Here is a 25,326-nt window from a genome sequence, read left to right on the forward strand (position 1 = left end):
CTCTCTGGTTGCTTCCTGGAGTAAGAAATTGGATGAGAGGAGAGGCAAAAAGAACCCCATTTTTTCCTGTTATGTTATTTCTTTTTAATTAAAAATAAAGTAAAAATAATGTGAAACATTAGCTTCATCAGTTCTGGATGGTGGAAATACTATTATTCTAAGTATTTTTCAATAAAGAAAAAACACCAAAAAGATAAAGCTGGCTACTTGTTCTGACCAAAGCTAAAGTTCAGAGAACAAAGACAATGTCCAAAAGACCAGAGACCTTGGGTGCCTTACTCTCCCTCTCCTTTGCAGGTATACTGGAATACTCATCTGTAACTGCCATCAAGATAGGGAGGGAGTGACCTCCTGCCAGGCTGAGAAAGAGTCAAGAAGTCAAAACCAAGCCCTGGGTAACTGGAGTGACAAAGCCTGCAAGCTACAGGGAAAGCTAACATTTCAGAGGGTCTCCAAGGAGCTGGGAGGAGAAAGCCCCTTTTGTCTCTCCTCAGACACCCAGCCTAACGTGAGCAGTGCTGTGTCACCGCCCTGACAGAGGATGATGGAGCTTGGCAGTGCAGAGAACCCCAGGAGACCCGTGTCCAGGGGAGGAATGTTCCCCACAACAGCAGTTCCTCTGTGTGGAAGGAATATGAGGTAACGGACACAGTGTGCTAGGATTCCTCCAGCATGGGAGACAACACGGGCCTTCATCAGGGTGGTGTCCAAATACAGCCCGCTGCCCTGTCTCACAATCACAGGCAGATACAATCAGCTCAGCTAAGAAAAGCCATTAGTCTCTAGCAGGAAAATGCACCCTCCATACTTGACAAAGCATACCACTGGTGACAACTAAGTAAGCACTTCGAGGAACTGGCCACCTTATCCTTGACATCATAAAGAAGCCTTCCCAGGACACAAAGTGGGGTGCAGCTTTTGAGGGGAGTAAAGCAAAGGGAAGCTAAGAAAGCTGCTGCCTGCCGGCTCTGCAGGCAGCATTCTGCTGTGGAACAGTTAACAGTTAACTTGGTTCTTACAACTCTTAGGATGAAGTATGAAATTTTAAAGTAAAAAAAAAAACCAAAACCAAAAACAAAAAACCAAACCCAATAACAAAAAAAAATCAAAAACTGAAAACCACCCCAAATCAGTTCCCTTACCTCCCCCTACTGTGCTCAGAACAAGAAGTCACCACACCCCAAATATACATGGCATGCTGACATTCAAAAGGAAGCTGCCTCCCTTTGTCCTGTTTCTCTCTTTAAAATTAAACAGAGGACTACATATTATTCAGTATTAAAGAAGCAATTTAAATCCGATCTCTCGGCGGAGAGAGGAGGCAAACACCAGATAAAGGGAAAACAGTAACCAGAAGCAGTGACAGACATCTGTGAAGGGCAAAATAAAAATAATATACGCACGTGCGGGAGCGTCAGCATGGAGGCTCCTGCCTTCCTGAATGATGTTTATATACCCCTAGGGGAATCGCAACTATAAATATCTGAAAACAAGTACAACTGTGCAATGTGTTTCCTGAGGACTAAATTCTATAATTCAGCCAAACGTGGGCATCCTCTTAAAAAGACCTGCGGTGTCCAGCACACGGTTTCTTTTACTACAGTTCCCACTACTAATTCAGTCTTCAGGTATCTCTCCGAGCCCCCTTCTAACCAGAACTCATGCCATCCTTTGAACCGACCCATACACACACCAAACGTGCAGCAATTTCCTACTTGCAGTAGGTGAAACAAAGGCTAAGTACTCAGCAGCCCACCGGGCTCCTCCCTTCCACTCACTACTGTCGGCCTTCCCCAACTTGTACCTTTCACCAGTTATGTGAAAACACCATCCAGAACGTTCTCCTCACCTTCACCAGGTCAGCACAGACATTTTCTAGAATGGACGGCCTTTTCCCTGACTTAGTCTCCCTCGTGCGCTCTGAGTGTGACAGTGTTACGAAGCACTATGACACTAGGTCCTGGGGAGAGAGAGGCACTGAACAGTGTTTTTACTTCTGCCCAGATGATGGACAGCACAGTGTGTGGGAGGGATGGAGGGACTAACACACCAATGGACAGACAGCAAAAGGTAAGTCAGGTGTTGGTGATAAATCAAAGTAAGTTAAGGGAATGGCAGGAGACAAAGGTGTGCTATTTTAGCTCGGGTGGGCAAAGGAACACTCTCAAATAGGGTGACAGTGAGAGAAAAAGCCACACAGGTAACCTGCTTGGTGCAGTCCAAACTGAGAGAGAGTGCCAGAGAGAGCCTGAGGGGTGAGCGTACTAGATGTGGTCACCAGCAAGCAGGTGCCTGCTTCTGTTGTTTGGAATATACACAGGCTTGAGTTCCTGTCAACCAGTGGGTTCACAGACTGGTTACTAGGCTGCTGTAATATAACAGTACAGGTGAGAAATAGTGAAAGTTTGGACACAAGAACACGACAGACAGAACTTACAAGCCATCCAAGGACAGTTTGTGAAGAGTCTAACTTAAAACAGGAAAAGAACCCAGATGGTCTAGATCAGCAGTTCTCAACCTGTGGGTCACGACCCCTATGGCAAAGCTCTATCTCCAAAAATATTTACACTATGATTCGTAACAGTAGCAATGAGAATAACTGTATGGTCGGGGGTCACCACAGCATGAGGGACTGTGTTAGAGGGTGGAAGCATTAGGAAGGTTGAGAACCACTGGTCTAGACAGAGGCTAAGAAGAACAAAATTGTGGGTGATTCCATAGCTCTGGAAGAGCTTAGGGTAGGAACAGAGGAGTGAGGAGTGGGCAGACGGGCAGATGTGGTGGAAGATTGGTGTGGGAAGGACAAAGCACAAGTCTGACCCACGACATTCCATCGTCCAGGTGATATGTCAAGCCCACATCTGGAAACACTAGTCTATAACTGAGGGGCAGTTGCCACAACACAGGTGGCATTCCAAGCCACAGGATTGGCTCTGAAATGGATGAGTGGCAAAAAGAAAAGAGGGATCTAAGGGGGAAAGTTCTAGGAAAACAGCAAGCCTCTCCAGACACCACCAGCCTGGCCCTACAGCAAGCCTCTCCAGACACCACCAGCCTGGCCCTACAGCAAGCCTCTCCAGACACCACCAGCCTGGCCCTACAGCAAGCCTCTCCAGACACCACCAGCCTGGCCCTACAGCAAGCCTCTCCAGACACCACCAGCCTGGCCCTACAGCAAGCCTCTCCAGACACCACCAGCCTGGCCCTACAGCAAGCCTCTCCAGACACCGTTGCTTGGCCATGTACCCCCCAGTTCCTGGCTCAGTGTCACTTGGTTTACAGAAAGTAATCAGTAAATAAATTAAACTGCCCCCTGAATCCCAGCTAGGATCTAGAGTCAATTCTTAGAAGTTCTCCTGGTGAGGCAGAAGAACCCAGTAACTGAAACATGACCAGCCAAGAGAGGCCATCTTCCCAGCCACCTGCAGCACACACTCATTTACTGTGAAACAGTACACCACTGCTCCACGAGCCACTGGGAGATGAGGCACAGACGAAGACTCTAAAAGAACGGGCCTATTGACCAGCAAACACGGGGATGCTCAGGGGCCAAGAATCCGAGAACAGAGGCTTTTCTTCTTTGGTTGTCTCACAAAGTAAATAAACATGTAGCCTATGTCAGGTAGCTCAGTTTTGTGCTAGTCAGTTATTCACCGTAAGCAGCCATAGCAAGGAGGCCCCACCCAGCAGGAGAGGGCAATGAAAAGGGTAACTAAGCACCTGTAAGCAATTACTGAACTCTTACACTTATAAAACACACTCACAACACTAGAGTATAGCTCCCTTCAGTGCCCTAAACATTTTATTCTGGGGTAGGAAAACAGCTCGGTAAATCTCTGGGTCTTTCATGGTAAGTTCCACTGGTAAGATGATCAATCACAACCAAACAGATGTGAAGAGAGCTACCGAGTCACCAGGTAACTCTGCTACCTAAGGGACCCTTAGCTCACATGTGCTACTCAGAGACAACCCGGGTCTCTTTCCTCACTGATGTTCCTTCAGAGGTTGTTGTCAGCAGATGTAGATCCGAGGATTCACAGGCATGGCTACACACGCCTGATGGTGATGGTGGCGTGCCACCTGCTGAGGTCTGTCCAACCTTCAACTATCAGACGTATGTCGCTCATGCATGGACACAGAAACCTTCAGTCTTCCACTGATCCTGCACAAGTACAACTCTCTAAGCTTCTTGTCAGTTGTGTAAGCTACACAGAAGCCATTGTTCTCTTACTAAATTCCTACCCGACTTAACTTGTCCAGAGTTGATTCCGCTGTTTGCACTAAGAAATTAGTATCAGGGAACAGATGAATTACAAGCAATAGTCTCTCAGGTAACGAAGGTCAATTTGTGCTTGGTTTCTGCTTGGAGAGGCCACAGAGACATGCGTTAAATCCTCAGTGTGGAGAAGTGAAAGGACTAATTATCGCCCATGGTCACGTGCAAGGCTCGGGGTGACTGGTAGCTCTGCCAAGAATGAGGAGCTTATGAATTCAAGGCCACCAGGCACAACACCTGCTAGCTTGTGGGCTTAAATAAAAGGGTATTTGGGTGAAATCCCCATAAACTATGCCCTGGGAGGAGACTGAAAATGCAGGTACTATTAAAAATACAATCTAGTCAGGCATGGTGGTGCATGCCTAGTATCCCAGCACTCACAAGGCTGAGGAAGGAGCATCAAGAATTCACAGCTTGGGGCTAGAGAGGTGGTTCAGGGGTTAAGAATGTTCCCTGCTTTTCCAGAGGACCAGAGTTTGGTTCCGAGCACCCTTTGGGCAACTCACAAACCACCTGCTAACTCCAGCTCCAGGGAATCAAGGAGCTCCTCTGACCTTCATAGGCACCCCACAACTCACCCCCTACTGTACATAAATAAAAATTAACTTAAAATAAATAACATGAGTTTGAGGCTAGCCTGGGCTACATAGTAAGGGCCCATTCCTATCTTTCCCCCCAAAATGCCTTTATTTTTCTAACAAACAGTTAAGGCAGCCATTAAAAATATACAAAAGTTTATATCCTTGCTCCTTAACTGCAAGTGAGTAAAGTCTGCAATAATCAAATGACCACAGGAAGGCTGAGGCAGTGATGGGAGAAAGAGGCATGAAGAGATGGTTCAGAAAAGCACACTATGCTCTTGCAGAGCAAGGACCAGAGTTCAGTTCCTAGCGCAGCCACTGGGTGGCTCAAAGCTACCCCCAACTCCAACTCTAGGGCTGTCTAATCCTCCCGCCTCCACCAGCACTGGCACTCACGTGCACAGACCCACATTTAGAGAGTTTGTTTCTCTAAAATCCCCTGTAAGTATACAGTAATCCCTTCCACATGCCCATCTCTGCCCATTAGCATCAGATCAGGGCACACTGAGAAATGGTAATCACAAAACACAACCTGGTCACTGAGAAGACAGACTTCAGAAGTAAGTATCCAGGTAGAGCCCAGGAGCTCAGACAAGGAAGGAAAGGCACTTTTAGTTCCTGCTGGCTCTGCTGGCACAGAACTTGCCAAAATGTCTCATATCTGATGGTTCCCATTAGCAGTCAAGAGTAGTTATAGTGTGCATCCAGTTGGCTGACCACAAAGTGGATTTAATCATGGTCTATACTAAAAGAAGCTGAGATGACAAACACAACACACACACACACACACACACACACACACACACACGATGGTGTGCAAGAATTCAAAACCTTGAGTGATACAAGAGTAACACAGCGATCATGACACCCACACTGCCCTTCCACCCACCTTCATGAAGCCCTTGAAAGTATAAGAGGAGCACCCACATCTTTGAAAAAGCCTTCAATGGCCAGAGATGCAGGCAGAGAACTGAAATCAGTCTACTGGTTTCCATTTGAAGGACAGAAGTATCCAAGCTGTGGCATTTAAGCCTTAGTGGATGGAAAAGTAGGCATGATGAGATAAAGAGGTAGGAAGGGAGGATTAGTCATTAAATTGTCTGTATCAGGGATGGAGAGGGCTCAGTCAGTACAGCACTTGCAGCCTGAGTTCAGATCCACAACACCACTGCAAAACATCAGGGATATCACACACCTATAATCTCTGAGATAGGAGGATTCCTAGAAGTTGCTGGCAAGCTAGTCTAACTCAGTCATTGAGCCCCAGCTTCAGTGAGAGGCCTTGTCTCAAAAAATAATGTGGAGAGAACTGAGCAATTGTTATCTGCTGTCCTCCATAGTCACAGGTGTGCACTAGTGTACATGCATATGCACACACACACACACACACACACATCCCTTCACCAAAATAAATGAATGTATTAAATTAAACAGTCTGTGAATCTTTGCAGCAGTGAATGGATCGTGGAGTCTTTAGGATCACTTAAAGAGCCCATGAACCTTGTTCAAATGCAGCATTAAACTGAAAGAAACAGTGTTTCCCCCAAGAGACCCCCAAGCCCTGTCACCATAGAGACTTGGGCTAAAACATAAAGCCAGTTCTTCCCGAATAAGAGCAGGTCTGCAATCCCAAAGGCTGACAGCAGAGTGCATGACATACCCCAAAAGTCCATACAACGAACAGCTTGCAAAACAGCTTTCAGACTCACGCGTTTACAAGGTTTCAAAGTTTAGCCCTCAGAATAACATCCTCCTGGAAACTACACTCACAGCAGCCATTCTATTCCTATGCCAGGCCAAATGTATCGCCCAGAAAAGTGTGTAGAAATGTCAGCCAAGGTAGGTGATTAAGTGTCAGGGGAAATAAAGGAGTCACATTAGGTGTGGATGGCATCCAGAGGCTCTCTTTAGCATTTCCCTGAACTAGCAGGTCTAGAGGGAGAAATTCCAAGACAAGAAAGCACAGATATGTAAAACTAGACAACAACAAAAACAGCTGGCTCTGACTGTACTGCCTGAAGTCAAAGAGAAACGGGGATGGGGGTTGGATGGGGTGGGGGGGTGATGGTGATGGGAGAAAGCAGTGAATGCCCACTGTGGTTCCAGGATCAGTGTATAAAATAACAGTATCACCCCACATTTACACATGGTTCATTGTTATGTGCATGCACACATTTGTGAATTTCATTTTCCTTTTCTTTCTCAAGGCATACTAGAGTGGTCAACTTCACTACTGAGTCAACAAGTATCATGATATAAAAGAAAAAGTAATATGGGCCACCCATGGGTCTGAGACTTAGCACAGGGGTCCCTACAAACTGGGATATCCAGAAACACATTGAACACACTAAGGACATGCAAGAACACCGTCTTTCTTACAACTGGGAAAAGAAGCACGTAGATGCTGGAAGGACTAAGAAGTAAGCTTTTATTTTTGGTGAATGGTTTCTATCTTGGGAAAGTGGAAGATCAGGATGCTAGGGATGTAGCTGAGAGAGGCGGGGAGTTCACCTAGCAAACCTGGGTTCCATCCTCAGCCCTGTCCAATAGAAAAGCAAAATGAACAAACAAAAATCTAACGTTTCAGTAGTTCTCAAATTCAGTTCAAGAAAATGCCTAGAAAGAAACACTGTGGTTAAAACAAGAATGGTGGTCACATCTGTAGTCTCCATACTCAGGAGGCAGAGACAAGGGACTAAGCTCAAGGCCAGCCTGGGGTCGAAGTGAAAGCCAATCAAAGTTCTGATTAGAATGGGAGACAGGAGGTGCTTGGTCATCCTCAATGGCTAGCTCTACAATGCCGCTAGTCACACAATAGGAACTTAATAGAGATTTTTAAATGACACAGCTGCAGGTGCCAGAGGGAGTGCCCTGGTGTCCAGAGACAACAGTGACACATCAAACAGGAGCTGAAGCCATGGCTGTCAGAGTCTCTATGGGTTCACGCCTAACAATTCTTCCCAATATCCTTATAATGCATTTCTTTGCTGATTAAAGCTAATCAAGGTTGATTTCTACGGCTTTCATCCTAGAACACCATTACAGAGGAATAAATGCACTTCAAGATAATTACACCATTAGAGACAGAAAACAATTTTATCTATTCCTTTTTGCCAATCTGTACCTACATAGCTATATCTGCAGGTATTAGTAAGTTAGCCAAATGAAAATAGATACTGGACCATACTTTAAGTTTAGGATCTATTTATTCTTTCTTTGTGTGCATGTGTGCATGTGCATATGAGAACATGAGAGCACATAAGTAGCCAGCATGCCTGGGTGCACCAGCCCGTGTTCAGGCCATGATGTATATGTGGAGGTCACAAGACAACTTGCAGGACTCTTGGTGAGCGCCATCGCCCCATTAGTTGATAAGCCACCTTGCCAGTCATGGACCACCTTTTAAACCTATTTTTTTTTTCATTTAGTTTAAACCTCATATGTATAGTGTGCATTAAAAGGTATAATAAAATCTCCCACCTGGTGGTTCTGAGTTAATTTAAAGAATCTGAAGAACCTTTAATTTCTCTAATATTTTAAATACACAGGAGCTTTAATATTTCTAAATAACCACAAAGAGTATGAAACTTGTAGAATGTCCACCAGTTTAAGTCACAAGTATTAGCCTGTAAATATTAACTCATCTGAGGAGAAAACATGTCCATCCTGCAAGAATCAGAATCGTGAGTATCTATAGACATAAGGTTCAACTAACCTGCCTCACATCCCTCCCCAATGTCCACCTTGCTCGGCTTAACCCTGGATTTAGTAAAGGATCCTGTTATTCTTGAAGATTTCTTGCTGCTGTTTTTGTCACTTTGGTTTGACTGTTCCTAGTGGGGGTTTTGTTCATTTGTTTAAGGACATTTAGCACTTGCTAACCTCAAACTATATAGTCAAGGATAGCCTTGAACTCCCAACTCTCCAGTGGACTCTAGGATTACAGATGTAAGCCATCAAGCTTAGTTTCTTCTTCTTTCTCCTCTTCCTTCTTTCCTTTTTCTCCCCCCAAGAAAGGCGTTCTCTATGTAACCATAGCTATCACTGAACTCCTGGTCAAGAATTACAGGTATATGCTACCATGCCGAGCTATTTCTTTTTTCTTTTAGTTTCTGTCTTTTTTCCTTTCTTGCACGCGTTTGCATCTGTGCACGTGTGCATGGATGTGCATGTACCTCAGTGTGCATGTGGAGGTCAGAGGACAGTCTCAGCTGTCAGGCTTCACCTGCCACCTTGTCTGAGACGGGCTCTCACTGTTGTTCTGCACTGAGCACATCAAGCTAGCCCAAGAGTTTCACATTCTCCTGTCTTCCCCTCCCACTTCCCCAGAGAGCCCAAGATGGCTGTGGGCACTACACATCTGACTTTACTGCACCTGTGGCCCTACAGTCAGCACACCATCACTCAGGTTGAGGCCTGGCAGGATTTCCAGTCCTGCCGTCCTGCCACTATGGGCACCAGCTTGGCCAAAGCCACCAAATGTAGGTTTTAACTAAGTCACTACTGTTCTATTTATCAATAAAGACTTGGAAGTTAGACGTTGGGGTGAAAACCTGCTGGATCAGAGAAGCCTAGAAGCAACCAGCTGGCATTCCTTTTTGGCAAGAGACTAAGCAAGAGAAGCATCTCTCTCTCTACTTGTCCCAAACCAAAAAACATTCCAATCTCCCCTCTGCTTCTTGTGCATCTCTCTATCTGTATTCCTCAGTCCTCCATACTCTCTATGGCTAATTCTTGTCATGGGCTCCACCTCCTGATCCAAGGTTAATTTTATTAACAGTCTCAAGAGTTTCACAGTGCTATCAAATATCCTGAAACATACATGTATGAATGCTTTGCTTACATGTATGTTTGTGTGCTGCATGCATTCCTGGTGCCCTAAGTAGTCAGAAGAGGGAGTTGTATTCCCTGGAAGTGGAATTATGGGTGTCTGTGAGCCATGTGAGTGCTGGAAAATGATCCCAGTTCCTTAGCAAGAACAAGTGCTCTAAACCCCCAACCCGAATCTCTCCAGTCTCCCAGCTTTTTCTTAAATAATAGGGATGTAGAACTTTTTGGGCAAGCAATTCTATTTGTCAACACCTGGAAACCTGTTCTCAGGGGAATCTTTTCTTGTGTATTTGGCAACAAACACCCTCAACCCTTCCTGCTATCTGTGGAGTATTAAAGGCATTTCTTCACACTAGCCAGGACATCCTCCCAATATTCAGACAATGCTAACTCAACCCAGCATTCATCTTCTTATGCAGCCACCCCAACTCATCCCTTCAAGAGTCCATGTTCCAGTCCTTTCCTCACGTGCCAAGCCTGCTGATCTGCAGAAGCTACCACTCCCAAAGCAAACACAAACAAACTGGTTTGAGAGTAGATGAAAATGTGCTCTGAAAAGAGAAATTGGTGATACAAAGCATGGTGTGGGAAAAACAGGTGCTAGCCAGATGCCTGTCCGTTGTCTACAGAAGACTAGAGAAAAATGTACTATGGCAGTGGTTCTCATTCTTCCTAATGCTTCAAACCATTAATACAGTTCCTCATGTTGTGGTGACCCCCAACTATGACATTATTTCATTGCTACTTCAGAACTGTAACTTTGCTACTACTATGAATCATAATGTAATCTGATATGCGACCCCTGTGAAAGGGTCATTTGATCCCCCAAAAGGGGTCACGGCCCAAAGGTTGAGAACAACTGTACTATGGAAAGGTAGATAAAATATGTCTACTTTTATGCTTTCCTTTTCTCTTTAAACCTGCTGCCAGAGTCCTCTAGGACGAAACCTTGGCCTGGTACTCTACCATGCCTTCTGAGAGCATTTTACCTGAATGGCACTTCCTCCTGTGGGACATCCACGTAGTACCGGATAAAAAACCTCTCAGAATCTTCTCGCTCTCCATCAGTGACAACGCTGCCATTGAGTTTGGAAACAGAGGGCAGTCTGTAAGTCAAAACCAAATAAAGACACTTTAAGAGGCTGGAAACAAAGCAGTTGGTCATGGATTTTGAAAGGACACAGCTGGTTGGGCCTTGCTCCTGTGTGAAGACTGACACACAGTGAAGTCATCAAAAGGACGAAAGAGAGAGCACTGCATTTCCAGATGTGACACCGACCTTCTGTTTTAAACCTAGCATTTCAGAGCACAACTCTAGGTCACACTGTCCAATTTAGGTGGATGGACTGTAACCTAGTTATGAATCTGAAGTACCTAGTAGCTCCACTTTAGAATTAGTTTTTATTTTTTGTTTCATATATGTGTATCTGTGTTTGTCTATGTACTCACATGTGCAGGTGCCTGCAGAGGCCCAAAGAGGGTGACAGACATCCTAGAGCTTGAGTTACAGGTGGCTGTACACCACGTGACATGGGTACTAGGAACAGAACTCCGGTCTTTGGAAGAACAGCAAATACTCTTAACTACTGAGTCATCTCTCCAGCTCAATTTTAAAAAGCAAAAAGAGGTAAAATTGTAACAATAAAGTTTAATTAATCCAATGTAACCAGAATACGAACATTTCCACATGCAATCAATATTTTAAAAAGTCAGTCATGAGCTCTTTTATAGTCTGTTACTCATATAAACTAGGGGAAATCCAGTGTCTGCTTTATATTTCAAATTAGCCAAGACATTACTTCAAGGGCTCGCAGACATCCAGGCTGGCAGCTGCCATGTTAAATAGCACAAGTTCAAAGTGTAGTTCGTACAGTATGAATATGTAACTCACAAATCATCTTATACTTGTAAAAGAATTGTGTGAAGAACATAAAGCCTAAAGCCTACCTACCATGAGACTCGGGCTTCCCCACAAGAGAACAGTGAGCCCTCTGACTGTGGTGAGAAGTCCCGGGATGGCAGTGTGGAGCGAGGCATTAGCATGGCAGAAAGATCAATACTGTGCTTAAGGAGGCACTCTTTGCAGAAACCCCAAAGCTCATTGCCCATCCTTCAAGAGCTCCCTGTGGGGTGCACACAGACAGCAAAGCCAAGCCCTGGGGCTCTTTCCTTTCTGCTAAAGATTCACGCAAACCTACACACTGGAGGGAAGCTGCAGTAGTGTGCAGAGGCAGAGTTAGGGGCAGGGAAGGTCGGGAGCGCACAAGACACTAAAAGGTGGCCTTCTTCAGTCAACGAAGGAACAGCCAAGAGGAAAACAGACACTCTGATGTGGCTCCATTCCCTGGTCTAGAGGCACTTTATGTGACCACTACGTTAGAGGAATCAGGACACCTGCACCAGATAATTCTCCACCAACAGGCTTTCACCTCATCACCCAAAATGGGCTTTCAAACAAACAAAACACATTTACAGGGCAATTTTCCCCCAGTGGTCTCAGCAGGACGGCTTAGGTCATGCTCAGGACATAACAACCCTTCTTATGCAGGCTTGGGCTCTCCAGAAGCAGTTCAAGCACAGCCAGCTAAGGAGAGGGACAATCCCAGCACCCCGAAGAGTACACCGCCCTTTGGGGCCCCTGCGGAAGGAAGTAGAAGGGGGCAGCACTACACACCTGGCCACCACCAGTTTCCTGCGTTCCTCGGTGGTGTATGGCTGCAGAAGAGGAATTCCCAGTAATCTCACTTCTTCAAGCTTGGGGAAGGAATTTAGTTTGTCAATGTCTTCCCATGACTGCAAACCTAATGCGGGGAGGGGAGGAAAAGGAAATTATGTAAGTAAATGCAGAAAAGAACGAAAGGAAGAAGGTAACGATGGCCAAGCAGTTACCTAGGAAGTCCTGACATGGTGAGGTGCAAACAGCCAGTCAGAGGCTGGCCCCTTTCCAAGGTTACAGGGATATGGTTAAACTCCAAAGTAACTTCCCCAGGGACAGGCTCAGTGCCGCATGTCCAGATTCACATGTGCTCAGAAGTTAAGGCAGGAGGATCTGGAGTTCCAGGCCAGCTTGGGCAGGGTAGTGAGGCTCTCTCAAAAACAAGCAACATAAAACCAACAAACAAACCTGTTGCCATCTTTGTGAGCTCAGTGGTGAAGGACAGAGAGGGGGCTGGTTCCCCCACACCCTCCCATCTCCCACTTGACAACAACAGCTTCTAACTTAGTCATCAATATGTCAGCAAACTGGGTGCATGCTGTGATTTTCTAAAAAGTGACTTGACTGACTTCTTACTTTTACTTAAATGCACACTCGTGGACTGTGACTGTCTGAGGTGATGGTGGCATACCAAAGTTCCCCTTAACATGCACTAAAATGGGACAAGTGAAAGAGAACCAGAACTAAAATTTACTACTTTCATGCTACCCTCATGCTGGCGCCAGGGAAATGGGTCCAAAATCACTGCCAAAACAAACCCGATCCATGAGTACAATAACCCCAAACCCTGAAGCAGGGGAGAGCACTAGTTAGCTGAGGATGCTTCAGTCTCAAAAGAAATTTTCTCTCTGGTTGTGAGTAATTGTACAAATCAAGCCAACATTTGACTTCTGAGTCAGACAGGTTTTCACACATGCAACATCTTAGGAGGCTGAGTGGCCAGTTTATGACACGGGAAATCCACTTCAGAGACATACTGTTTTGTATTTTCAGTGATCTTCAACAAGGGTGAAGTCAGAGGGAGAACAAGGGGGCTCTGGCACATAACTTTCCCAAGTCACAGCTGCCCAGTGGGCACTTCTAACCAGATGCAAGGGTCATGTCAAGGGGTGTCAAGTTGTGGAATAAAAAGTTTCCATGTGCAAAATATTAGTTTTCAAAATGCATTTCTGGGACCAGTGAGATGGCTAAGCACATAAAGAAACCTGACACCAAACCTGACAATCTGAGTTCAATTCCTGAGGACCTACATGGTGAAGGGAGAAAAACGACTTCTTTAAGTTGTCCTCTGACCTCCGTGTGTGTGCCTATATACCATCCCCAAGACACAAAATACATAAAGACGTGCAATTTTCAGAAAACACATTTTCCACTCATAATCATAACCTCTATGCTGAACTACAGTTTTAAGTCACAGTTATTTTTAAGTATGTAGTTGTTTTAAGAAATAGGATGAAAACCAGGCTAAAAGAAGGAGACTAAAAGTCATATTGCAAGAATTTTTTTTGCAAAGGATACATTTAGTACAAGTTCACTGGTGGAAACATACAAGAACTTTTAAAACTCAATAAAGTAGGTCTGGTGGAACAGGCCTATTACCCCACTTACTCCAGGGGCTGAAGCAGGAGGGTCATAGGTTCAAGACTAGCCTGCACAACTTAGTGAGACCTTTGTCTCAAAATTAAAAGTAAAAAGAGGGCAAGGACTATAATCACTGATAGATCAGCTCAAACAAGGCTCTAGGCTCAATATACAGCACTGAAAATAACCCAGCTACAACCTAGCAACACAACTAACATCCTGACTAGTAACTCAGATATCAAACTAACAACAATTCAACCAGCAACCCAACTACAAACAACCCAACAAAAATCCAACTTACAATCCAACTAATAGTTCAAGCTGTTGTGTAGCAGTTTCCTCCAGATTAAAATCTTCCACCTTGAAGGAAAATATTTAAGACAGGATATTTACATGGAGGTGAAGCAACAGGGGCAGTGGAATACTATAGGGAAGCACCTAAGACTGAAAGTAAACAACTTAAGGTAGCTTTAGGAAGTTCCTGAAACTGACATGATTCACTAGGTCCCTCCCTCCCCCAATAATATAAATAGTAAACACTGCTGAGAATCAATGGTAGACAAACCTACGTGCCTGGAAAAAGTAGAAAATAGTCAAACTGCCGAGAAGAAACAAGGACAAACTAATTGATCCACTTGGACAAGGACACCCTCCAACATGTTGAGCTGCCTGAAGGTTGTTCAGTGTGCTCCAGGTTTGCAGTGAACTGTCACTAGTGCTGGCTTTGGTGATACAACTGTCATTGTGTCATTTCTGCTCCTGTAAATAAGCCCTCACCCACATTTCTATAAATAACGCCAACAAAACTCATTGGTTCATTAAGTTGGACTTCGGTGGTATCTGTCCTTTGGTTTTTCATCAGTCCCTTATCTGGGGTGTTTGCTCTCATCTTCCCAAGAATAGTATCTCACAACTCAACCCAACTAGTGACCCAACTACAATCCAACTAACAACCTAACTATAACTAAGAGTGCAATAATCCCTGAAACAGATGCCTTTTCACAGATGGAAACACATGACAAGCAAACATACACTCTTTCCCATTTGGCAGTTAGGGAACTTCAAACTCAAGACACCTATTATAAGTCAAAAAGCATACATCACTGCCAACACCTGATGTGTTGGGGCGTGGGGCAACATAGCTCTCATTCACAGCTGGTGGAAATGGAAAATGGTGCAATTACTTGGAGAGTTCAGGGTTTCTTACAAAACTAAGTACAGTCTTACTATGATTCAGCTGTCACACCCTTATTATTTACCTAAACAAACGGAATGCTATGTCCACTTGAAAATCTGCACAGATGGTTAAAGCTTTATTCACAGCTATCCAAACCTAAAAGTAAACCAAAGTCCTTCAGCAGAGGATGGATAAACTGTGATACCCTAGAAAATGGAGTATCATTTGTACTGAAAAGAAAGGACCTCTCGAGCTATGAAAAGCCATGAGGGGCTTAAATGTGAACTCCTAAGTGAAAGAAAATGACTTAAAAGAAGCTCCACATGGTGTGACTCTACATAAATGACCCTGTGGCAAAGACAGAAGTGCAGAGATGACAGGGTCAGGATCAGAGCGTGTCAGCGTTAGAGGGATGAACAGCTGGACCACGGGGCACTGGGAGAGCACTGAGCCGATCCATGCACATCACATGGAGGAGCTTTTCTGTTCATTTCTCAAAGCCCATGGGGCTACATACACCCTAAGGGACACTATTGACTCTCAGATGCATGACCTGTCAGTACCAGTTCATTGATGGACATGTTACAAACGTACCAGTTGGGGGTGGGAGGAAGAAAGTGGGGGCAGGTTGTACAGACATGAGAACCATCTGTGCTTTCTACTTAAGCATGCTGTGAGTCTAAATCTGGTATGAAGTAAAAATCATTAACATGTATTCATTCTTGTAATGTACAGGATACAATAGCAATACGGTGATAATCAAGAATGTGTAGATGAGCATTTAAAAAGGCTGCCAGACTAGAATTCCTTACCCTGCATGTAGGTAATTTTTTTGTCTTAATAACTACATCATCAATTTCATTTTACCCCTTTATGACCCTTTTTAATGTATAAAATATAAATTATGAACATAATTCTATGGTCTTTAGTACTTATTAGTGTACTTACAAAGAAAATTATGTCCTAAGTTGTAATGGATCATAGGTACCTGGAAACCCACCACGTTAGCAGCACACGTTTTTATTATATTCCACCATGAACTTGACCAGTCTGACATAGAACGAGAGAAGCCTGTGCCTCACCTGACTTGTGAAGGCTGATGGATCGCAGATTAGGGAACAACCTAGCCAGGGAGTCAGCTGGCTCCTCGATAGCATTCAAGTGATTGTTGGCCAGGACCAGGGTATCCAGTGAAGGAAACATTACCCCGAGCTTTCGGATCTCAGTCCAGTCTTGGAGGTTATTGTCTGTTATGTGTAGGAGCTTAAGGGAATGACAGCAAACAGAAGGACAAGACACTGTTTCATAGTCATTAAGGCACAGGAAGAGCTCCTCCAAACTGCAGAAAGAAAGGAAACAGCCAATTGTTTAGAGCAGTTGAGTTTTACCTTTACACACACTGCCATTCATTCAATAACTAAACGATGCAGGTGCCAGTGACCCCAGGAGGCTGGGGTGGGAAGAGCATCAATTCAAGGCTAGCCTGGGCAACCCAATGATACCCTGTCTTAAAAACTAAAAATAAATAAATATTCACTATATGTTAGACTCTGGCATATATTATAGACAAAAAAAAGGAGTTTTCCTGAAGCTCAAAATAGTGTATCATTGGGAAGGCTAGTCCAATACAAAGCAACGGAGACTGGTAGGAACTGCTGCTAGGTTAATCCTGTGCTTAACTGAGCCAAAGCACAGAGCACTAACTCTTAGAACAAGTGGTTTTCTGCAGCAATGAAACCAAAGTGGAAGATTACACCAGGAAAGGATTCCTGGCTTTCAAGGAGGAATAAACTTCATCTGAGAGGCAAGAGAAGAAAATTCCAGAATATGACATAGAAAAATGTTAAAAAGAAATAATAACTACCAAATCCCTACCCTGTGTCAACCCTTGTGCCAGGAACATTAATATAATGGTGTCCACTTCACAGAGAAGGAAACTGAGTCCAAAGAGGTTAAGGGCTTGTCAAAGGTCACATGGTTAGCAAGTGACAATCTGAGTTTAAAGGCTAATAAGTTAATTCAACTGCCACATCTAATGGTACACACAAGTCATTCTAGCACCTGGGGGTAGAGCCAGGAGAATGAGTTCAAAGCCACGTTCAACTACAAGTGAGTGTGAGGCCAGCCTGGGCTTCATGAGACCCTGTCTCAAAGAAACAATTAATTCAACGTCATGCTGGAAGCTGTACATCGTGAAGAGAGATGACTAGCTTCACAGTGAGGAACTCCGGTGTAGTAAGTGGTGTGAGGCCAGGTTCTGGGGCTTGGAGAATTTCTATACTTAGAAAATCAAAGAAACTCCAACTTCATTTTTGTCAGAGCCTCCTCTGCACAGTTATATGCATAAACAGACACAAGCAGAACACAACAAAATATTCCTGAACTGACAACCCAAAGGAAAATCTCTTTCTATTTTATTAACTCTTTTTTTATCTTACATACTGACCACAGTTTCCCCCAACCCTCCTCTGCTTCCCTCCTGTTTTCCCTGCACTCCCATCTACCCTGATTCCCATCCACTCCTCCTGTCTCCATTCAGAAAGAAGTAGCCCACCCATCGGCTTGAACACAGAATGGCACATCAAGCTGAGGTAGGACTGAGCTCCTCTCCCTGCATCAAGGCTGAGGTAATCCAGCTTGGGGAACAAGTTCTCAAAAGCCAGCTAAGCACCAGGAACAGGTCTTGATCTCATTGCTAGGAGCCTTACAAACAGACCAAGCCACACAACTGTCACACACATGCCAGGTCCACTTTGCATCAGTCCACAGAGGCAGCTAGTCATCACAATGTCAACACATTTTAGAGATACTAGCATTGTTCTTCCTTCCAAAGGAAAGGGCTAAAGCACAACTGTTAAATCAGGTAATCGGACGATTAAAACGTATAAGGCTGAGGTGCTCAGGATGACAAGTGCTTCTCAGGGGTATTTTCTAGGGAAGGATGCCATCCCATGTCCGATAGCTATGCTCCTGGAAAGTGATCAGGTCACCCAACACCCCCACTCCAGTGACTTCACTTTTCTGATCCTTCTCCATTCCACCTACAGCTCTAGAGTTTCTGGGAAGAGAGATCAGCAGGAATTCTATGCAGAGACACAGATAGCAACACAGCCCCACTCCCCCATGCACACTGAGCTTACTCCGGTAACTCCTGAAGTATCGTGTGCACTGTTTCCCATGATGCTTTGCTGTTGTTGAGGACAAGTTTGCGAACCCCCGAGAAGGACCCAGCACACGTTCTCTCTAAAACCGACAGATTCAGAGGATTGGAACTCAGGTTTAGAAACTCCAACTGAGGAACATTTGACACAATCTTACTGACCTGTAGAGAAAAGGAAGAGGTGTGAATCAGGCAGTAATTGGGGCTTTTAAAGAGCAGTCATGTGCAGGAGGGCCTGAGTGAATGAGTCCTCAGGTGAGGGCCTTTTACCTCAGGGAGTCCCACTTAGCAAAGGCACCCACAGAGCAGCAGAGGTGACTTCCACAAATTGAGGCAAATAATTTAGTCTGTTTCCAAGAAAGAGTAGCCTAACTCAGAGTTAGTGGCACAGGGAAGGATTCCCTCCCTATGTGACCATTAGCAAGGCCCTGATTTTGCCCAGTATGATGCACTCTTGCATAAGTAAGATAAAAGGACAATTTGGATGGTATTCTAGGCTATACGCTTTTAAAGAGCTAAGATTAAGCCATGCAATTTGTTTGACTACCTTGTCCCTCTCATTCTCAACACCACATTAAGGTTGAGTAAAGGTGTCTTCAACCTTAGCCCCAGGCCTCCTGTAATGATGTGTGTGTCCAAAACTGCCTGGAGAGACATCATCATTTAGGGATGCTTCAGTTTGCTTCCAAGGCAAAAAGCAAATCAAACTTTAAAATGTATTTATTCAAAAGACCAAGACATCCAGTATAGAGCAATAGATAGACAGGTAACAGACAGACAGACAGACAGACACTGGTGAAGGAGGAAGCATGGTCACCAATTTATGGCTTACCTAGCAACTTATACAAAAAGGTGGGGCAGGGGATGTGACTGAGTCTACCTAATTGCTCTGCACAGTTCTAGTTTTCTGGACACACACTAACTTTCTAAACAATCTGCCAGATGTGACTCTCACTGTGACAAGGGAGGAAACTGAGGCTCAGAGACGTTAGATAATTTGGCTGTGGTCCCATAGTGCATCATGAATATAACCTGAGGAAAACGAAGAGTAGCTGCAGGGGAGCTGGCACTGTCAGTAAGGACCAAGTGAAGGAGGCGTGGAGTGGTGCTCAATGCCTACAAATGTATTAAGCGTCACAGGGCCAGGCAGTGTTGGAGTCAGAAAGGAGCGGCAGAACTGATCTCAGTGTTGGAAGGCTTGCTTTCAAATCAGTTCCTGACACTTGTTAGCTGACTGGTTTTGTCACTTAACCTTCCCAAGGCTGTTTCTTCCCTGGTGAAAGGAGAAAGTACCTGGCTGTCCCAGGACCTTGTGAGGGTTAAGTGAGATGTATATGGACGTCACTCGGGGCTGACATCTGTATCGGCTTGTTTTCAGAGCTCTGGAAGGAATGCTGAGTACATCCAGAGAGGACCATGAGCAGAAGAAAACGTCAGCTGCAGCAGCATCCAGCCACTGTGTCTGCTCCGCTCAGTGAGATCAATTCTAGGAAGGCTCCCAGGAGTCTGTCAGAGGAAAAGGCCCTCATATTCACTGTTCATCCATTCTGTACACTACATGCTCCACAAATGAAGAAACAAACTACGAGCAGGGAAGATGAACTGAAATGCTGTTTTAAGTGTAAGGGATGCCAAGAGTAAGAGAATATTCTCAGTCACTTCTGTGAGTGAATGTTACCAAACCATAATACAATACGTGGTTAGAATCTGGAATCTAGGCTGTGACTACAACACAGCTTAATAGCTCACACAGGGACCAACACTATATTACATTCCGTGACCTAAATACCAATGAGAAGGGCTTCCACACAAGACTATGACCAGCTACCCATCACCTCTTTTAAGGAGGGTGTTCTACTTAATTAATAATTTCCAACAGCAGTACAACTCCAATTAAATAGAAACAAAATGTAAACCCTTCTTGTACATCCACTCCTCCCTCTGTCTCTATAATAAAGAGCAAAATACTAAAATGTACGTTACTTCAAAGGTTGTGAAACAAATTCTGGGGATCCCAAGGCTAACAGCTGTGTGATCCTCTCTTTACCATCTACATTGGCCAAGTGTCCAGTGAGGGCACTGTGTGTATTCCCACATACTACACTGGGCACAAGCTAAGCAATCAGGCAGGAAATGTTTTATGTGTTAGAAACGAATATTTTCTTTTAAAGTATGAAGATGAACAAGGCTTCCTGTGTAACCTCCCATGGACAATAAGGAAATACACTATTGTTTAGACTTATAGAAAACGGCGACATACTTCACTGAATTTCTAAGGCAGCTCTTCAAGTGGTATCTTTAAATTAAAATTAAAGACTCCCTTTGCTGGAATGACTTGAGTTTGCTCACACAAAAGCGAGGACCTGCACTGGCATCACCTTCACGGCCTCCACAATGCTAGCTTCTCACAGGCGGTCCTCTACCCTGGCATCTCTAAAGGAGGAAACTAAAGATGGAAGGAAAATGGGGAAGGGATTGAGGATAACAATCTGTAATTTATGCTCACGCTTTTCTCTACCTCACTTGACTGGCTAACTCCTCCCTCATCTCAAACACTTGATTCAACTTCTTTTATAAATGGTTTCGATAAGAAAAAAATGGGGGAAACAGAGATATGTTGGGAAAGGTCGAACAAAATTCTATCCAGCCGAAAATTCAAGTCTGTAGCTAAAAACTGCAATTGCTTTATATACATGTGTCCAATTAAGAAAAATGGACACAGTTGTACCTCCCTCCAAACTATTACATTTCTCACCCATAGGTGTTTTAGCCTTGAGATATATAGCAGCCAAGAGCTTAAAACAAAGGGAATGGCTCATAACTTGTGATGTTAGTGATGACTCAGAAAACCCAAAGAACATTCTACATTACTCTGTTCTGCATTGCTATGTTAATACAGGCCGAAGTCGACTTGGTTAAAGCCTAGGAACAAATGATCTTCTTCATAGACACATGGGTTGTAAGGGGATTGAAATATGATGTCTTAAAACCAGCAACCTATGAAGCATTTGTCGCCTGGCAAAGGTTAATCAAAGCAAAAGAACCCAATATTCTTTTGTTGTCAGTACTCCTCCAGTCTGCTTTGCTCCGATATATTCTCTAAAAGAGTGGATCAACTACAGTCAGGAATAAGAGGGTTACAAGGAATGGTAAAAACCAGAATAAACTGGAAAAGAAACCTGAAAGCAACAGCATCAACAGGCTACCAAGTACATAGGGGGATGCTCAAACGAAGTGCAGACACACTTAAATAAATATGCTGCCCTGGCTGTAAGCAGTGTGGTCTTGGAAATACCACAGGCCTTTGTTAAAGCAGAGGAAAAGCCTGATTCCTAGTGTAAGCTCTGTGTGCTGGCCCATCCTACACACAGCTCCCCTCTGAAGTTCAATTACATAGTTATTAAACTGCTCTCACTACTGAGCAAAAGTTCGGGTACATAGTCAAAGTATAGGTCAAAATCCAGCCTGTGTAAAATTTCATATCCCCACACAACTAATTTAGAGGATTTGGCAGAGGATGGAGTCAGAGGAAGATCTGGTCTGAAACCCCACCTTCCAAGCCCCAGGGCAGTAGAGCATAAATCTACCCAACTCTGGGAGTCAGAGCTTTAGTAGCAAGACTGAGGAGAGTCACAGCTTGGGAGGGTTAGCAAGGTGGCTCTAACTGCACCTGGGCAGTGTGGGCAAAGCATGCCTGATGACTGGGTGTCTCAGAGGACTGAGAGAGCACACGCTATGATTTGTGGACAGCAAGGTAAGTAGTTTATACAGACAAATAGATAAATGTATGTGTAGAAACTACTTTTCCAACACCCTGAGGAATCTATACTTCACTTATAAATCAGGTGACATGAACATTCAAGAATTTGATAAAAATCCTATCACAACAGGAACTACCACTAAGACACAGACACCAGATTAAATAGAACAGTGGAACAGATACATAAAAATGCTGAACAAGCAGTTCACAGAGTTTTCTTAAACAAGAAAGCTGTTTAAGGATTTGTATAATCTTGATATCTGCACAGTACTTCAATGGCTAATTATCAGCACTTACATACTGATGAGTGAGAAGCGCTAATGGACCAGGTGAATTTTGGGAAGTCACAGTAAGAGTTACAGCAAGCAGTCTTTACTAATCCATAAATGCAGTCAGTCATTCCTTAACATAGAATGTTAGTGATTTTAAGAAGACAGAAATAGCCACTGAAAACAAGCTCACAGTCTCTAGGAAAAGCATGGAATCAGCAAGTGACCACACCAGGCTGGGATAAGTCCTTCTGTAGCAGTGGACACAGATGCTCTGGGGTAATCTGATGCCTGAGTTGAGAGCCGGGGGATGTGACACAGGGATGACAACCCAGGCTGTGGCCAGCAGATGACAGGAAAAGGAGATTGTTGGGTTTGCATGAATAAATCGAGGAAGTGCCCGTGCCATTTGCGTACGATGTGCTACAAATGACAGCAGGCTAAAGATAGACATGAAGTTCTAGAAACAGCAGAGAGCTATGTGATGAGGGCCACTCCTTGGGATTCAAACCTTGGTTGCTAAGCAAGGAAAAGCAAGGGAGGGATGTCATGCAGTAGGGTCCAGCAGGATTCGTTTGCTTCAGCAGTCTGTGGTGCACTATGCAATGATGGAGAAAGCAGGATCCAACAGCATGGAAAAACCCATTAAGCAAATGTCTACAGAGTCAAAGCAAAAAGTATGAGCATAATTTGAATGAACTAAGTAGGAAAAACTGGTTCTCCCTTATTCTTTGTGGTAGTTTCTATCAGGAAATGTTTAATCATGTAGGCAATGATATCTATAATAACAAGAAGGAATATTATGACACTGTTAGTGTGTAGTTAGAGTTACTCTGAGGTCAAAGGGCATCAGATTTATCCAACTACTCAACAGGTGGCTAATAAAAGGTAAGTTCTGAAGGATTTCTCGCAGATTTCAGTAACAAGAAAATGACTATAATCTTGGCTTCAGTGGAAGCAATTCTAAGTCAATCTGTAGAGACAAACACAAGAGGAAGCAGGGCGTGAGCACACGATGTATGGCTGAGAAATGGAGAGAGCACTGTTAGCAGTCGAAGCATCTGTAGACTCATTAACCTTTCGATGCCTGAAATAAAATGCCTCTGTGATGCCCACACTAATAAAAACAGGGTCGTAGCAGTAAGCACTAACTGAAAATTCACCATAGGTAGTTGATGACTTGCTGTTTACCTTGACACATGCAGAGGGCAAGGGGGTCCCAAGTGAGAACCACAGTCAGCAGGATGTAAAGGAACATAAGCAAGAACATAACCATGACCAATGCCTTCCCCCAAATACAGCAATGTTAAACACAAGCAAGAACATATAACCGTGGCCAATGCCTTTCCCCAAGCAGTGACACACAAGCTTTACCTCATGCCAGTCTTCGAGTTTGTTGTCAGAAAGATCGAGTTCTGACACATGAGCGCAGAAGGCAGCAATTTCTCTTTCATCTCCTGCACAGGTAATCCCGCAGCTGTTCAACACGAGCACACTTGGGAGGTTTAGGCGATCTAAACCATAGGAGAGAAAAACAAAACAAAACAAAAAAACCACTTGCTCCATTCAGCCTCATTCTTTTTAGAGTATTATTATTCTCTCACACATTACATTCCGACCAGTTTCCCCTCCCTCTCCTCCCTCCCCAGTCTTTCCCCTTTATCTCCCCTCCCCCAGATCCACCTCTCCCCCAGATCCACCCCCTCTGTCTCCTCCCAGAAAAGAGCAGGTTTCTCAGGGACATCCACCAAACACTACATAACATGCTACAGTAAGTAAGACCAAGCACATATCATCACATCAAGACTGGGTGAGGCAACACAGTAGGGGCAAGAGGGTCCCACCAGTAGGCAAAAGAGTCTGAGAACACCTCCACCCCTACTGTTAGGAATCCCATAAGAACACCAAGCTACTCAGCCATAACATATATGTAGAGGATATAGGTCAGTCCTCTACAGGTTCCCTGATCTCTTTGAGCCCGCATGAGTTCCAGTCCATTGATTCTGTGGGCCATGTTCTCATGGTGTCCCTGACCCCTCTAGTTCCTCCGATCCTTTCTCCCCCTCCTTTGGAGGATTCCCTTAGCTCTGCCTAATGTTTGGCTGTGGGGCTCTGCATCTGCTTCCATCCATTGCTGGATGAAGTTGCTCTGGTCTCTTTGATGACGATTCTGCTATAGCCTAATTCTTGCCTATGTCTTTAGCACCCAGCAATCATCAGATAACGAAAAACTAATTGTATCCCCACATTCCAAGAGGGTCTAGGAAATGTAATGGGATCTTGGGGCCTTGGGAGTTCAGTATGGACCAGAAGGAGAAACTCAGAAGTGCTGAACTCCCACCACGAAAAGTCTTCTTAGCTCCACCCCAGCTGGACATCTGCCAGTAACCATACACACCCACACTGTCGTCTTCTTGTCTGCATATCCATCGGACCTTGGTAACCTGTGTCTCACAGCACCACTGACTGACCTCAAGTCTGCAGTTCTAAAGCATCTGCACTCTCTTTTCTATCAAGTGCTCTTTTCGAAAATTATCTCTAACAGTTATTCATTGATTCGGTGAAAAGTTGCCCCCCCCCCCGCCCCCACGGTGGCAACATCCACCACATCTATGAACTGTTGGAGCATGTGAAGGTCCAAATCAGCAGGATCTCCATGACACAGGACAACAACAGGCTATCCAAGAAGAGCCCCAGTGAGAGCCCATTATTTATGGCATAGCAGAAAACAGAGACTCATGATAATGAACACTTGCAAGTAAAGACAACAGACTAAAGGGTAAAGTGTGTAAATCAATGGGCCATACTACAGTTTCTATAAGATTCTTTTTTTTTTTTCTTTTTGGTTTGGTTTTTCTTTTAAGTTTGATTTTGATTTGGGGGGAGTTTGCAAGGGCAGAGAGTTGGTTCAAGGGGACAAGGAAGATAAGTAGGGCCAGAAAGCATGATGTGAAATCCACAAAGAACCAATAAAAA

The 25,326-nt window shown here is 44.3% G+C and overlaps 1 protein-coding gene across 3 annotated transcripts in view; it reads right to left on the reverse strand.

Annotated features, from left to right (window-relative positions):
* LOC101824250 (tubulin-specific chaperone cofactor E-like protein) overlaps positions 1 to 25,326 on the reverse strand; it is a 140,686-nt gene that overhangs the window by 93,141 nt on the left and 22,219 nt on the right. For 2 of the 3 annotated variants that reach the window (XM_013112828.2, XM_005069405.4), the window contains exons 3-7: positions 23,725 to 23,864; positions 18,302 to 18,483; positions 16,244 to 16,500; positions 12,362 to 12,488; positions 10,677 to 10,793 (exon numbers count right to left, since the gene is read on the reverse strand). In XM_013112828.2, the coding sequence (XP_012968282.2) occupies positions 10,677 to 10,793; positions 12,362 to 12,488; positions 16,244 to 16,500; positions 18,302 to 18,483; positions 23,725 to 23,864 (823 nt within the window). Of the gene's footprint in view, positions 1 to 10,676; positions 10,794 to 12,361; positions 12,489 to 16,243; positions 16,501 to 18,301; positions 18,484 to 23,724; positions 23,865 to 25,326 lie in introns of those variants that run through there. The other variant, XM_040729918.1, reaches the window with a different exon arrangement.

The sequence above is a fragment of the Mesocricetus auratus genome, unplaced genomic scaffold, assembly GCF_017639785.1.
Source record: "Mesocricetus auratus isolate SY011 unplaced genomic scaffold, BCM_Maur_2.0 Super-Scaffold_100022, whole genome shotgun sequence".
NCBI classification, from domain to species: Eukaryota; Metazoa; Chordata; class Mammalia; order Rodentia; family Cricetidae; genus Mesocricetus; species Mesocricetus auratus.